Source organism: Vitis vinifera, chromosome 17, assembly GCF_030704535.1.
Source record: "Vitis vinifera cultivar Pinot Noir 40024 chromosome 17, ASM3070453v1".
In the NCBI taxonomy this organism is placed as follows: Eukaryota; Viridiplantae; Streptophyta; class Magnoliopsida; order Vitales; family Vitaceae; genus Vitis; species Vitis vinifera.
This window is the reverse complement of record NC_081821.1, coordinates 5,864,991-5,878,915: the sequence shown is the minus strand read 5'-3', so window position 1 is coordinate 5,878,915 and position 13,925 is coordinate 5,864,991. Positions and strand designations below refer to the sequence as shown.

Genomic DNA, 13,925 nt, shown 5'->3' with positions numbered 1-13,925 from the left:
TCGTTTTCTCTTCTCTGTTACAAGATCCTTTTCTCCTCTGATGCATGACCCTTTTCTGATAGTAAAACTCGAGTTTCTGAAACCTTGAGTGACCAATTTCTTAGGAGAAATTCCAGCACTCTTGATAACCAATTAACCACCTGTGAGAGAAGTAGACATGCAAGATGGAAACCCAGTTTGAATAGCTTATGTTGATCAAAGTGGCGACTAACATGAAACTGTAAGATGTGGTTTGGAAATTCGGCTTCATGACCAAGTGTTGCTCCAAAAACATCTACTGCCCAAATAGTTAAGTTTGGCTCCGAAAAGTAGAGAAAAAAGGAAAATTAAATAAAATGATTGTTTTCATATTTGGTTGTTGAATGAAAAATATCATATAAAATAAAATATAATTAAAATTAATTAGAAATTTATATATTTTAAAATTATTTAACTCTTATATTATAAAGATAAAATAAATTAAATAGATAAAATAAATTAAATGAGTTTAAAATAATATTTAAAAATAATTTATTAATTTTAAATCTATTTATTATTATATTTTATTCGTTTACTTTTTTTTTTCTTCCCTTGCATTTTCTTTCAATTTTTTGGAGAGTCAAACATAACCTAAAAAATGGATGAATTACTTCAATTGTTTTTTTATGTGTGTTATATATATAGTCATATTTTTAATTATTTTGTAAATGTAATGTTTTTTAATTTTAAAATATTAAACTATAATGTTTTTTAGGTGACGTGAAATTTCTATTTTTATTTTAGTATTCATCCATACTTGACTAATGTCACTAGTTGAAGACCAAGAGAGATATTTGGAAGAGAAAATAAGTTCTATTTATTGACTCATTTTTCACATTCTTCCTTCCTATACGGAAATTTAAGGGTGTTTGAGCCCGTTGACTGGTCAACGGGCCGGACCCTTGATATATCTAAGGCCCGTGGCCCAGCCCGTGGGCCCTCAAGTTGGGCGGGCTTGCGGGCTGGGGTAAAAATTAAAATAATTTTTAGTTTTGAAGGGAAGGGAAGGGAATTCGAACCCCTTTCCTTATGGAATGATAAGGGAGCTAGCCACCAATTGAACTAACCATCTTTTGTGTAATTATTTTGCATTAGTTATATATATATTAGAAATATTGTATGATTTTTGAAAAAAAATAAAAGTGAGTTGGCTGTTCGACGGTCACATGATCGTTGAACATGACACTCATAATTCAATTTCAAATATATGACCGTTGAACGGTCTTGAAATTTAAAAAAAAAAAAAAAAATTAAATCCTAATATTTAAATCCCTATAAATATTAAATACCCTCAATTTTTTTCTATTCTCTCAACTCTTAAGCTCTCTCCCATTCCGCAATATTTCCGATTATTGCATTTTGTCTCAAATTATTCAATATTATTGGTGGTGAAAAACAAGCATTGGTGGTTCAAAGAGTTCAAATTTGAAGGAATTTCTGCTTCGGTTTTCCAATTTAGTAACATACTTCACCTTTTCTTTTATTTATTTGTTACATTTTAATTTTACATTTATTATTTTTATCATAATATTTTATCAATAATTATAATTATGGCAAGTGGTTCTTGTTCTTCATCTAATGCATGTGATAGCAAAAAATTTACTTCAAATATATGAAATTTTTTTGATAGAATAGAAATAAATTTAGAAAATAATAAAAAATAAATAAAAGCAAAATGTAAAATTTGTAACAAACTTCTTAGTGGTGGCTCAAATGTATTTAAGAAGGCATCATGAAAATTGTAAAACTAAAAATAATGTAGATATTAGAAATTATATGCAATTAGATAAAGATGAAAGTGGAAATTTAAAAACATTTTCTTACGATGAATCTTATTGTCGTGAAGAAATGATTGATTATATAATAAGAGCAGAACAACCTTTCAATTTCACTAGTTCGCCATCACCGCCAAGAGATAATGATTAAAATATTTTACTAAATGTATGTCATATTTTTATTTTTATTTTTATGGTTGAAAAGTACAAATGATTGACAAATAAGTAGGTGTCAACCTAGTTGGGATGTATTTATTTTGTAGTAATGTAAACTTTTCGGCTTCATGACCAAGTGTTGCTCCAAAAACATCTACTGCCCAAATAGTTAAGTTTGGCTCCGAAAAGTAGAGAAAAAAGGAAAATTAAATAAAATGATTGTTTTCATATTTGGTTGTTGAATGAAAAATATCATATAAAATAAAATATAATTAAAATTAATTAGAAATTTATATATTTTAAAATTATTTAACTCTTATATTATAAAGATAAAATAAATTAAATAGATAAAATAAATTAAATGAGTTTAAAATAATATTTAAAAATAATTTATTAATTTTAAATCTATTTATTATTATATTTTATTCGTTTACTTTTTTTTTTCTTCCCTTGCATTTTCTTTCAATTTTTTGGAGAGTCAAACATAACCTAAAAAATGGATGAATTACTTCAATTGTTTTTTTATGTGTGTTATATATATAGTCATATTTTTAATTATTTTGTAAATGTAATGTTTTTTAATTTTAAAATATTAAACTATAATGTTTTTTAGGTGACGTGAAATTTCTATTTTTATTTTAGTATTCATCCATACTTGACTAATGTCACTAGTTGAAGACCAAGAGAGATATTTGGAAGAGAAAATAAGTTCTATTTATTGACTCATTTTTCACATTCTTCCTTCCTATACGGAAATTTAAGGGTGTTTGAGCCCGTTGACTGGTCAACGGGCCGGACCCTTGATATATCTAAGGCCCGTGGCCCAGCCCGTGGGCCCTCAAGTTGGGCGGGCTTGCGGGCTGGGGTAAAAATTAAAATAATTTTTAGTTTTGAAGGGAAGGGAAGGGAATTCGAACCCCTTTCCTTATGGAATGATAAGGGAGCTAGCCACCAATTGAACTAACCATCTTTTGTGTAATTATTTTGCATTAGTTATATATATATTAGAAATATTGTATGATTTTTGAAAAAAAATAAAAGTGAGTTGGCTGTTCGACGGTCACATGATCGTTGAACATGACACTCATAATTCAATTTCAAATATATGACCGTTGAACGGTCTTGAAATTTAAAAAAAAAAAAAAAAATTAAATCCTAATATTTAAATCCCTATAAATATTAAATACCCTCAATTTTTTTCTATTCTCTCAACTCTTAAGCTCTCTCCCATTCCGCAATATTTCCGATTATTGCATTTTGTCTCAAATTATTCAATATTATTGGTGGTGAAAAACAAGCATTGGTGGTTCAAAGAGTTCAAATTTGAAGGAATTTCTGCTTCGGTTTTCCAATTTAGTAACATACTTCACCTTTTCTTTTATTTATTTGTTACATTTTAATTTTACATTTATTATTTTTATCATAATATTTTATCAATAATTATAATTATGGCAAGTGGTTCTTGTTCTTCATCTAATGCATGTGATAGCAAAAAATTTACTTCAAATATATGAAATTTTTTTGATAGAATAGAAATAAATTTAGAAAATAATAAAAAATAAATAAAAGCAAAATGTAAAATTTGTAACAAACTTCTTAGTGGTGGCTCAAATGTATTTAAGAAGGCATCATGAAAATTGTAAAACTAAAAATAATGTAGATATTAGAAATTATATGCAATTAGATAAAGATGAAAGTGGAAATTTAAAAACATTTTCTTACGATGAATCTTATTGTCGTGAAGAAATGATTGATTATATAATAAGAGCAGAACAACCTTTCAATTTCACTAGTTCGCCATCACCGCCAAGAGATAATGATTAAAATATTTTACTAAATGTATGTCATATTTTTATTTTTATTTTTATGGTTGAAAAGTACAAATGATTGACAAATAAGTAGGTGTCAACCTAGTTGGGATGTATTTATTTTGTAGTAATGTAAACTTTTCCCACATTTTCAAATGTAATGTATATATTCAATGAATAAAATAGTTAACAATGAATATTTTTATTAATATAACATTTTATATTTCTTGAATTTTTTTTTATATATATATATTTTTTAAAGTGGCGGGCCTACGGGTCGGCCCGCCGGGCCTAATTTGGGGCCCATCCAGAAATGGGCTCGTGCCGCGGGCTTTTTGGAGACCCTTATATGGAATACAAGATACAAAATAGGAGCAAAATAACTATCTAACTATGTATATAAACAAGTTTTCCTAATTTATAGGTATTGACTATAACAACTAGCAAATCTCCAATAGTCAGCAAATCTCTAAGGCTCCGAAAATATCTTTGTCATATCTTCCATTGATAGCTTGAAAATATCTTTACGACACTCCTTTTCAAGTTGGCTTGAAAATATGTTCCACTATAGCTTGCCAATTAAATTGTCAAATTGGTTCTTGTGTAGCCCTATTGTAAGTATATCAACAATTTGTTGGAATGTATGACATGTAAATCAATACATTATTGAGTTTTACTTTAATAAAGTGTTTATCTACTTCCATATGTTTTGTTCTATCATGAATGACTAGATTGCGAATAATTAAAATTTGCCTTATTATCATAGTTTGCCTTCATAGATAAAGGGTCAGAAATCTTCTACTCTTTTAATAGTCCTTTATCCACATCACTTCACAAATCTCATCGGCAACTGATCTAAATTCAACTTTTTTACTATTAGCCATCATATTTTGTTTTTTGCCTTACCAAATAATAAGGTTTCCTCCAACCAAGGTACAATAGTCAGGGGTTGATCTTTTATTAGTTATACTTCCAACCCTTTATGCATTGGTATAGGCTTCAATTTGTAATTGTCCATGTTTCTAAACAATATATACCTTTTTCATGAGTCCCTTTCAAATATCTTAAGATTCTATACACAACATCAAAGTGTTTTAGTCCTAGTGAATACATCAATTGACTTACCATACTTATTGCAACAACTATATTTGGATGCGTATGAGACAAATAAATAAGTCTTGAGACAAATAAATCAGTCTTCCAACAAGCCTTTGGTACTACTCCTTATTCACCATATCTTTAAGTTGGGTTCAATCAATGTTTCAAATGCTTTGCAACTAAGCAAACCTATTTCACCAAGTTGATCGAGTACATATTTGCGTTAATTAACAAATGTACCTTCCTTAGACTTGGTGAACTCCATCCTAAGGAAATATTTTAACATACTCAAGTCCTTGATCTCAAAATCATCTGCAAGTCTCTTTTTCAATCTTTCTAATTCAACATCATCTTCACATGTTAGGATTGTATCATCCACGTAAACAATCAAGATTGCAACTTTCCTGTCTCTTGAATGTTTATAAAACATAGTACAATTTGCTTGACTTTGACAATAACCATGACTTCTTATAGTCTTCCTAAAACATTCAAACCACGCTCTAAGAGATTGTTTAAGGTCATACAAAGACTTTTTTAATCTACAGTCTTTATCTTTACCAACTTTTTCTCGAAGCCAAGTGGTAGCCTCATAAAAACTTTCTTTTCCAAATCTCCATTCGGGAAGACATTTTATATATCCAACTTATGTAAGGACCAATTGGAATTTATTGTTAAAGATAATAAAACCCGAATTAAGTTTATTTTGGCTACTAGAATGAATGTTTCTTGGTAATTGATCTCATAGGCTTGGGTAAATCCTTTTGTTATAAGTTTTGCCTTGTACCTTTCTATGCTACCAACAACCTTGCACTTTCTAGTAAATACTTATTTGCACCCTATTGTCTTCTTATCCTTTGGCAAGTTAACTACTTCCCTAAGTACCATTTTTTTTAAAGAGCATTCATCTCTTTGATAGCTACTAACTTTCAATTTGGATCATCTAGAGCTTCTTAAATGTTTCTTGGAATAAAAAAGTGAAAAAATTTAGAGTTAAATACTCTATGATTATTAGAAAGTCTTTGCTAAGATAAATATTTAGCATTAGGATGATTGGTACATGTTTAGACTTCTTTCCTAATAGCTACAGGAACATCAAGATCTAAGGGCTCATTCTTAAAGGGCACAATATAATAGGGAATTGAAAAGGAAATAGGAATAGGATTACCTAGAAATTCAAAGAACTATCCTTCAGAGATTTTGGTAGGTTTTGTACCACAATAATAAGCATATCTTTTAGTTGATTCTACAGTATTTCTCCTCTAGTTTGTGATACATCTATACTTGGAAATGGTTGATTAGGATTTCCTTTGTTTCCAATATCTTGAACAAAATTTTCCTGAGTTTATGAGAAAAAAAAAATCAGAGAAGTAGAATTGGAAAGAATTATATTAGGCAAAGAACATAAATGTCCTAAAAATTGTCTTTTTCCCTCTCCTCCCGCTGAAAATTATTTTTGCTAAAGTAAGATTGATTTTCCAAAATGAAGGCAGCCATACTTACATGAATTTGTTTGGTTCGAGGATTATAACACTTGTATCCCTTTTTGTGTGGAGCATAGCCTATGAAAACACATTTTTACTCTCAAGGATCAAGTTTAGATCACAATTTGTTGGGTATGAGAATGAATATTGTCCAGCAAAAAACTTTTAATGACAAATATGAATGTATTCTAAATTCTAGAAATTTTTTTTTGAGACACTCTAAAGATGTGATATATTTCAAAACTCGGGTAGACATCCTGCTAATCAAATAGGATGCTGTTAAAACAACTTCTAAGAATTAGTTTGGAACATTATGACATGTGCCACTTCAAGTAAATATTTATTTATTTTCTCAACAATTCCATTTTGTCAAGGACTATCACAACATGTAGAGTGATATGGATGCCTTTTTCTTTCAAAAAATTTCTCAAGCATTCATTAAAATATTATGTTCCATTGTTAGAGTAAACTGATTTTTGTTTGAAAGTAGTTTTCAACCATATTATAAAAATCTTTGAACAATTTTCCACTTCAAATTTTTTGCTCATCAAATATACTTGACATAATCAAACATAATCAATTGTGATCATCTATAAAAGTCATTAACCTTTTTTTTTCTTTTTTTTTTCTAGATAAAGTGGTACTTTTGAAGGACCCCAAACGCCGTTATAAATTAAATAAAATGATTTTGAAGCATGATAGGGTTTTGAGATACAAGTAGTATGGTGGCTTTTTGATAAAAGATAACTCTCACATTGAAAAGATGAACAATCCAATTTTTTAAATAAAGTAAGAAATAAATGTTTAAGATAAAGAAAATCAGGATGCCCTAATCAAGATGCCAAAATATTATTTGTTCATGAATAGAAATTGAAGTAATACTACTTGAGCTTTTTTTATTATTATTATTATTATTGAAAAAGTTATCATCAAAGTAGTAAAGACAATCTATCATCCTAACATTGTCAATTATCTTCCTCGAGTTTTGGTCCTAAAATTCCTGGTGAGAATCAAAGAAAATACCATGACAGTTAGAGTTTTTGGATAATTTACTCACAGATAAAGGATTACAAACCAATTTAGGGACATTGAAAATAGATAAGATTTGTATTCTCTTAGATTTTTATGAAGCCTTTTCCCACAATAGGTGAGAAACTATCATTGACAATCCTAATTTTTCATTACCAAAAATAAATGAGAAACTAATCATGTGGTAAGATGCGCTTGAATCAATAATCCATGGAATAAAATTTGAATAACAAGATATAGCATTAGGGTTACTACCTGTTTGTGCAAGAGAAACACTAGGAATACCATATGAGGCATTGGACTTTAGCAATTTCAGAATATGATCAGTATGCTCTTTACTATAGGAACCCGGCTCAACTTTGTTTGCAGAAGGAAATACAAGATGAAGCCTGTCACTAAGTTTGCTACTTTTCCAATTTGTTGATTTGTCATGAATCTTCCAATAGGTTTCCCGAGTATAGTGAGGTTTGTTGTAGTAGTCACACCACATGGATTTTTGATAAGAGTACAACAGTTTTAAAAAATAATTCCTAAATTACCGTAGTAGGAAAAATAATTCCAAATCTATAGTAGTTTTGTTTAAGTAGGAGAGAGAAAATAAATTGGAATTGAAAAATCGTCTTTTCAAAATACGATTTTTAAAAAAATAAAAAATTGAAATAAATGAAATAAGAAATCGTCTCTTGAAAAGATGATTTTTAAAAAATAAAAAATAAAAAAAATTTAAGAAGTGAGAAATCGTCTATTAAAGAGATGATTTTTTTAAAAAAAGAAAAAGAAAAAAAAAAGATGATTTGAACGCTCAAGCCACACCTACTAATGGACTATAAATAACAAACATATAAATAAATGGGTTGCGCACAATAAATTGGCTCAAGTCACACCTAGTGATGGATTATAAAAAACAAATCAAGCCCACTATACATTGACTCAAACCACACCTATTAATGGGTAATAAATATATGTGGAGCTTGTGGAAATCGTCTCTTCAAGAGACGATTTCCATTGCTTAATTTTTATTTTTATTTTGAGAAATCTTCTCTTTAGAAGACGATTTCCAATTGCTTAATTTATTATTATTTTTTTTTGGTGGAAATCATCTATTTAAGAGACGATTTCCAATTGCTTAAATTTTTATTTTTATTTTTTAAAATCGTCTATTGAAGAGACGATTTCTGATTGGTCAATTTTTTTTATATATACATATATATTTTTTTTTTTGTGGAAATTGTCTTTTCAAGAGACAATTTCCAACTTTATAAAAAAACAAATATCATTCCCGCCTACCTGGTAAAAACTACCCTAGATTTGAAATTATTTTTCCCATTAGGGTAATTTAAGAATTATTTTTTAAAATTACCCGTACTCTTACAAAAAATCCCACACCACATGGGATCTTTCATATGTCCTTTGTTGATTGATGGTGGTATTTTGGATGGAAACACCAACAACCTTCTTCCCAAGCATAACATTTTTGCGACTCTTCTTACTTCAAAAAAATACTTCGTCAATTGAGGAAAGAGATTGTCTACCTATTATTTTTCCACTCACTTCATCAAATTCAATGTTGAGCTCAACAAGAAATGTGAATATGTGATTGTCCTCCATTGTTTCCTTATAGCAATTACAATCCTATATAGATTTCCACTCATAATCATTTAACAAATCTAGGTTTTACCACAACATTTTCAACAAGTTGGATTACTTGGTGACATTATCTTCTCCAAGTTTCAGTGTCAATTCATAAACATGGAATTGATTACCCAAATCAGAGTACATTTGGTTGATATTGTCCTAGAGTTCCTTAGCTGTCGGATACACATATAGTTGGAGTCCATGTCTTCCGCATCCCAAGTATCGTATGCTTGATCCTCTTTTTATGGTTCCTTCCTATCTCCAGTCAAATATCCGATCTACCCTTGCCCTCAAATATACATTCAAACAGATTGAGACTAATGTAAAAAATTGTCACCATTGGAACGGATAGTGGTGATTTGAATAGAATGCAAATTATGATTGGAGGCTTGGGTTTTGATGTTTTTCGATGAGTTGGTTGGAGAAAAAATGAACTCAGATGAAAAGTTAGTGAGAGAATTCTGATATTGTCCTAATTTACTGATGTTGATTATAATAACTAGCAAATCTCTAAGATTCGGGTGTTTCCTAATATTCTATTTTCCAACACCGATCTTGTTATATGTATGTATGGTGTTAACTATAATAGGTAGCAAATCTCTAAGATTTAGATGTTTCCCAATATTTTATTTTTCAACACTGGTCTTGTTATATATATGTATGTATGTATATTGTTTTAGTTTTCTATCATAAGACAATTTTAACATGTATATTATTATTTGTTTTATTGTTTTTTTGAGTTTTTAAAAAAAATATTTATATGAATTTTTTTTTATCAATTTATGTGTTGTCCATTTTTCATCAAATACTTTTGAATTTATGATATTTTAATTCTTAAGTGCACTTAAATATTTATAAAATTTAGTCTTATTCAACTTAAACCACCACATTGGGATAAAATAATGATGGTAAAAGCAATATTTTAATTTTGTTCAATCCATCTTGCAATTTTGCCATTCACATCAAAATTATAGCTTTTGAGGGTGAAATTTTTACATTTGAGAGCATAATTTATTTTTGGAAGCAAAATAACAATATTTAGGAGTAATTATGTTGAAATTTCATCTTAGCAATGTTAGAATCCATTTTCTAATGAGAAATTAGAAATAGCTTTCTGGAGCAGAATAACATCATTTAGGAACGAAATTATGTTGAAATAATGAAATTCTATCATTGCATGCGAAACTACGGATAGATGAAGTAGATTGATATATGTGGTCGTCTACGTGATATAAATGTTATCTCATTTTGTAAATTATGAAATAACATAATAAATATTATCAAATTATTTTTAATTATATTGCTCCTTAAACAATGAAAATGTCTCATGATTAGGTTTTTAAAAGTGATCGATGGATTGAAAAACCATTTTTTGTCCACTCAAGCGTTCCAATATGGAATAATTCCACTCACTCAAGAATTTTTTAAGTTATGTCACTCATTTCTTTAAAAAATAAAACAAAAATATAAATATATGAAAATTAAGGTATAAAACAATAGGATATTAATACAAAGCAAAGAAATTTATATACAAAGTGATTGGATGAGAGAAAATGCATGACTTAAAATGTACGAAAGAGCTGACAATTGAATGATATGCATTGCAATCATACAAAACGTCATGATAATAAGTGGGGAGTAAGGTATAAAAAACAATTAATCAAAATACAAATTCATGTAATACAAAGCAATTGGACTAAATATATAAAAGAACGACAGTAAAGGGACAAGACAATGAAACAAACAAATGATATCCTAATTTGGCTCTTAAAAGAAAAAAATATAAATTTATGGAGTAAAATAACTAATTTTGCACCAAATTTTGAGAGTCAAATTGTATGATTTTGCGAGCAATTTTAGTACTTTTGGGAGCCCAATTAAATTTAGGAGCGGAATCCTAGCCTATTTTATGCAATTCCCTAATTATAATATATATATATATATATTAATAAATCTTAATTTTATATTTTTTTTTCTTTATTAATATTATGACATATATATTTATTGGAATTAGTCCTTTTAAGTTTTTTTTACTATTTTATTTTATATAAACATCTTTGAAAATAATTTTTTTTTAATAAATAATTTAAAGGAAATATAATAATATATAGAAGGTGAAAAAAAAAAAAAAAACATGAGAACGAATTTTAGAATTGAGTCATTTTATTGACAACTTGGGCAAATAAATTTCTGAAAAATAGAAAATAATAATTTGAAGGAAAAAAAATATATATATTTGAAAAAAAGGAAAATTAAAAAAAAAAAAAAAAGGTAATTTGATAGTTGATTTGAAGAAATATGGAAAAGAGGAAAAGAAGGAATACAAAGTGACGAAACGGCATCGTAACAAATAGAGAGCGAGAGAGGAGGCATGTGTTCCCTTACTTCTCCCTTTTTAAACCCACCACCCACGTTCGCCGTCTCCATCCTCACTCCCTTTCTCTCGGCTACAGACTTCACACACCCGAATCGTAACCCAGGTCTGTTTTATCACTTTTCTTTCCTTTTTTTTTTTTTTTTTTCCCTAAAGGCTTTACCTTTGCTTTCTGCGATATGATTATATGATAGTTTTTCTGGGTTGTATTTGGATCTTGGAAAAATCTATGAGGAATGTGGGAAATACTATGGGAATTAGGAGAAAAAATTTCCCTGTTCATGTCCACCAAACTTATGGTTTAAACCTTTTAAAAACTTTTTCTTTTGTAATTTTAAAAATAAATAAATAAGAAACCCTACCCTGACCCAGAATTCCCCTCCACACTTGTGCAGGTGGGTGCTGGTCTGCTGTTTATGGAGCCAATCATAATTTTTGCCCTTTTTTTTCTGATGAAATATGTTTCTAAATGATGACAATTCATATGTCAATGTGGTATTGCTATGTGCCTGACTACTTTAATGTTTCTTGTGTTGTTGTTCTTAATTTGGATATTGCTATGTGCTTTACTACTTTGATATTTCTTCTTTTATTGTTCTTTGAATCTGATTTTGTATATATTTTCCATTCAGCTATTCAACAATGTTTAGTCCTTTTTGGCATATTTAACTGCATCTCATATTGATATCATTTTGATTCCAAGCTGAGTGCCATCAGCTCTGAGCATTCATGGTTAATCATGCTGAAGTCCTATCTGGATGAGTACCAATATCAAGCAATGGATACTTGTCTGATTGATTTTACCTAAATCAGCAATTTAGGTTTAGGCCCCCACTTTGCATTACTTCAAAATTGCTGGTTCCATCTATGAATAAAGACCAAATTAGATTATTGAAAATGGTTGACTTCAAAAGATAATTTTGTTCTTGACTCAGGCCATATTGTGCCTCATAGACTGTTTGGATTCTTTGTTTTGTGGTTTTATTTCTTGCTTGGTGCAGTTCTTATACCTCATTGTATGGTGGAGAGAGGGCATAGAAACGACCAGACATTGATCCTTGTTCCATATGGAAGATCTTATGAACATATATCAGCTTGAATTTTAGAATTAAAATTATGAAAAGATTTGATAATTAAATAATTCTTTGTTTTTGGCAGTTCACTGGGTGTGTTTCCTCACTTCTCCTTGTAACCATTTTCATTCAGATATAGGGATTTGAAATATATCTATTTTCAATCTCAGTATGTTGGATCTCCTTGATGACTTTCTCAGGGTTTGTAGATTAGATACAATTTCCAGTGGTAAATGGCAGATGGGAGTGGAAGAAGGACCAGCCTTCGGACAGGAGGAGGATTATTGAATCTGCCATTAGACATCATGGCTGATATCCTGTCTTTGCTTCCTATAGAGGACATCCTTCGATGCAGGAGTGTATGCAAGACCTGGTATGGCTTGACGAAGGATTCTTATTTTTTCAAGTTGCAATTTAGAAGAACATTTTATCACATGCCCCGACTCATGTTTATATCAAAGTCAGAAAATAGCGTGTTTTTATTGGACGGTAAGCAATGTAAGGCGAGAGAGATTGCTCTACCAACTGTGCTCGGACGCAATCTCATTGTCATGAGTTCTTGCAATGGCTTGCTTTGCTTGGCTTCAGAAGAATCGCCTAATCCAGTGATCATTTCTAACCCAATAACAAGAAAGTATATTGTTTTGCCAGAATCAGTGAATGCTTCTTACTCCTTCATTCAACTAGTTGGATTGGGCTATGATCCTTGGAACATGAAGTACAAAGTGGTAAGATCCTACATTGACAATTCGAAGTTCACCAGATTTGAAATTATTACACTGGGGGAAGCTTCATGGAGGCAACTCGATGTTCCATGCAGAGTAGTTTGTGGGCGCAATTCGAGGCCAATATATTGTGAAGGTGCACTCTATTGGATCCTTGATAAGAAGTTTCACTATGATGGCGACGGATGCATCCTTGCTTTTGATTTAAGAGAGGAGAAGTTTGGAATGATAGCATTGCCTCCCAACATCAGAATGCCAACGGGTAATCCTGGTCTGTACAATGGTAGTTTGCACTTGTTGAATGTAGCAGGTTGCTTGACTGTCATTGCCGATGAATGCCAGTTTCTGCATATATGGCAAGTGATGCGAAACAGGGATAGAGGCTTTTCTGTTCGCTACCGTAGAAGTGACATGCATTGTCGCTGGAGTGTTTTCTCACAGCCAGTGTTGCTTGATTGGTGTAAAGACAGTCTCTTGCTGTCAGTGAGCAAGTTTGGGGTATACTCGGAGCGTGACCTCGTAGAGTATTTCCCCGAAAGGAAACAGTATGCTGGTCACCACATCCGTGGACTTCCAAAATGGTTTAGAAGTTGTAGTTTCAAGCCCAACCTTATTTCTCCTCTCGAGTGCTGGCTCTCCTGATAGTGTAATCTGGTGCTAATAGCACTAGACTGTGCTGTTTTTTTAATGTTATTTTTTGAATGAAATGTTGCACATGCCAATATATATACATGTTTTCCTGGTTAAAGATTA

General features: G+C 30.1%; 1 protein-coding gene across 2 annotated transcripts; it reads left to right on the top strand.

Annotated features, from left to right (window-relative positions):
* The first annotated feature begins 11,342 nt into the window (after nt 1-11,342).
* On the top strand, nt 11,343-13,925 carry LOC104882324 (F-box protein At5g49610). Of its 2 annotated transcripts, none has more exons than XM_010665182.2 (2): nt 11,343-11,480; nt 12,648-13,925. In XM_010665182.2, the coding sequence occupies exon 2, from the start codon at nt 12,681-12,683 to the stop codon at nt 13,812-13,814; it is 1,134 nt and encodes a 377-aa protein (XP_010663484.1). In that variant the 5' UTR covers nt 11,343-11,480; nt 12,648-12,680; the 3' UTR covers nt 13,815-13,925. The 2 variants fall into 2 exon arrangements, with proteins under 2 accessions (XP_010663484.1, XP_019081919.1); XM_019226374.1 differs by having other exon boundaries at nt 11,770-13,925.

Coding starts and splice junctions, on each gene's coding strand:
- LOC104882324 (XM_010665182.2), top strand. CDS start 12,681: ATGGCAGATGGGAGTGGAAGAAGGACCAGCCTTCGGACAGGAGGAGGA.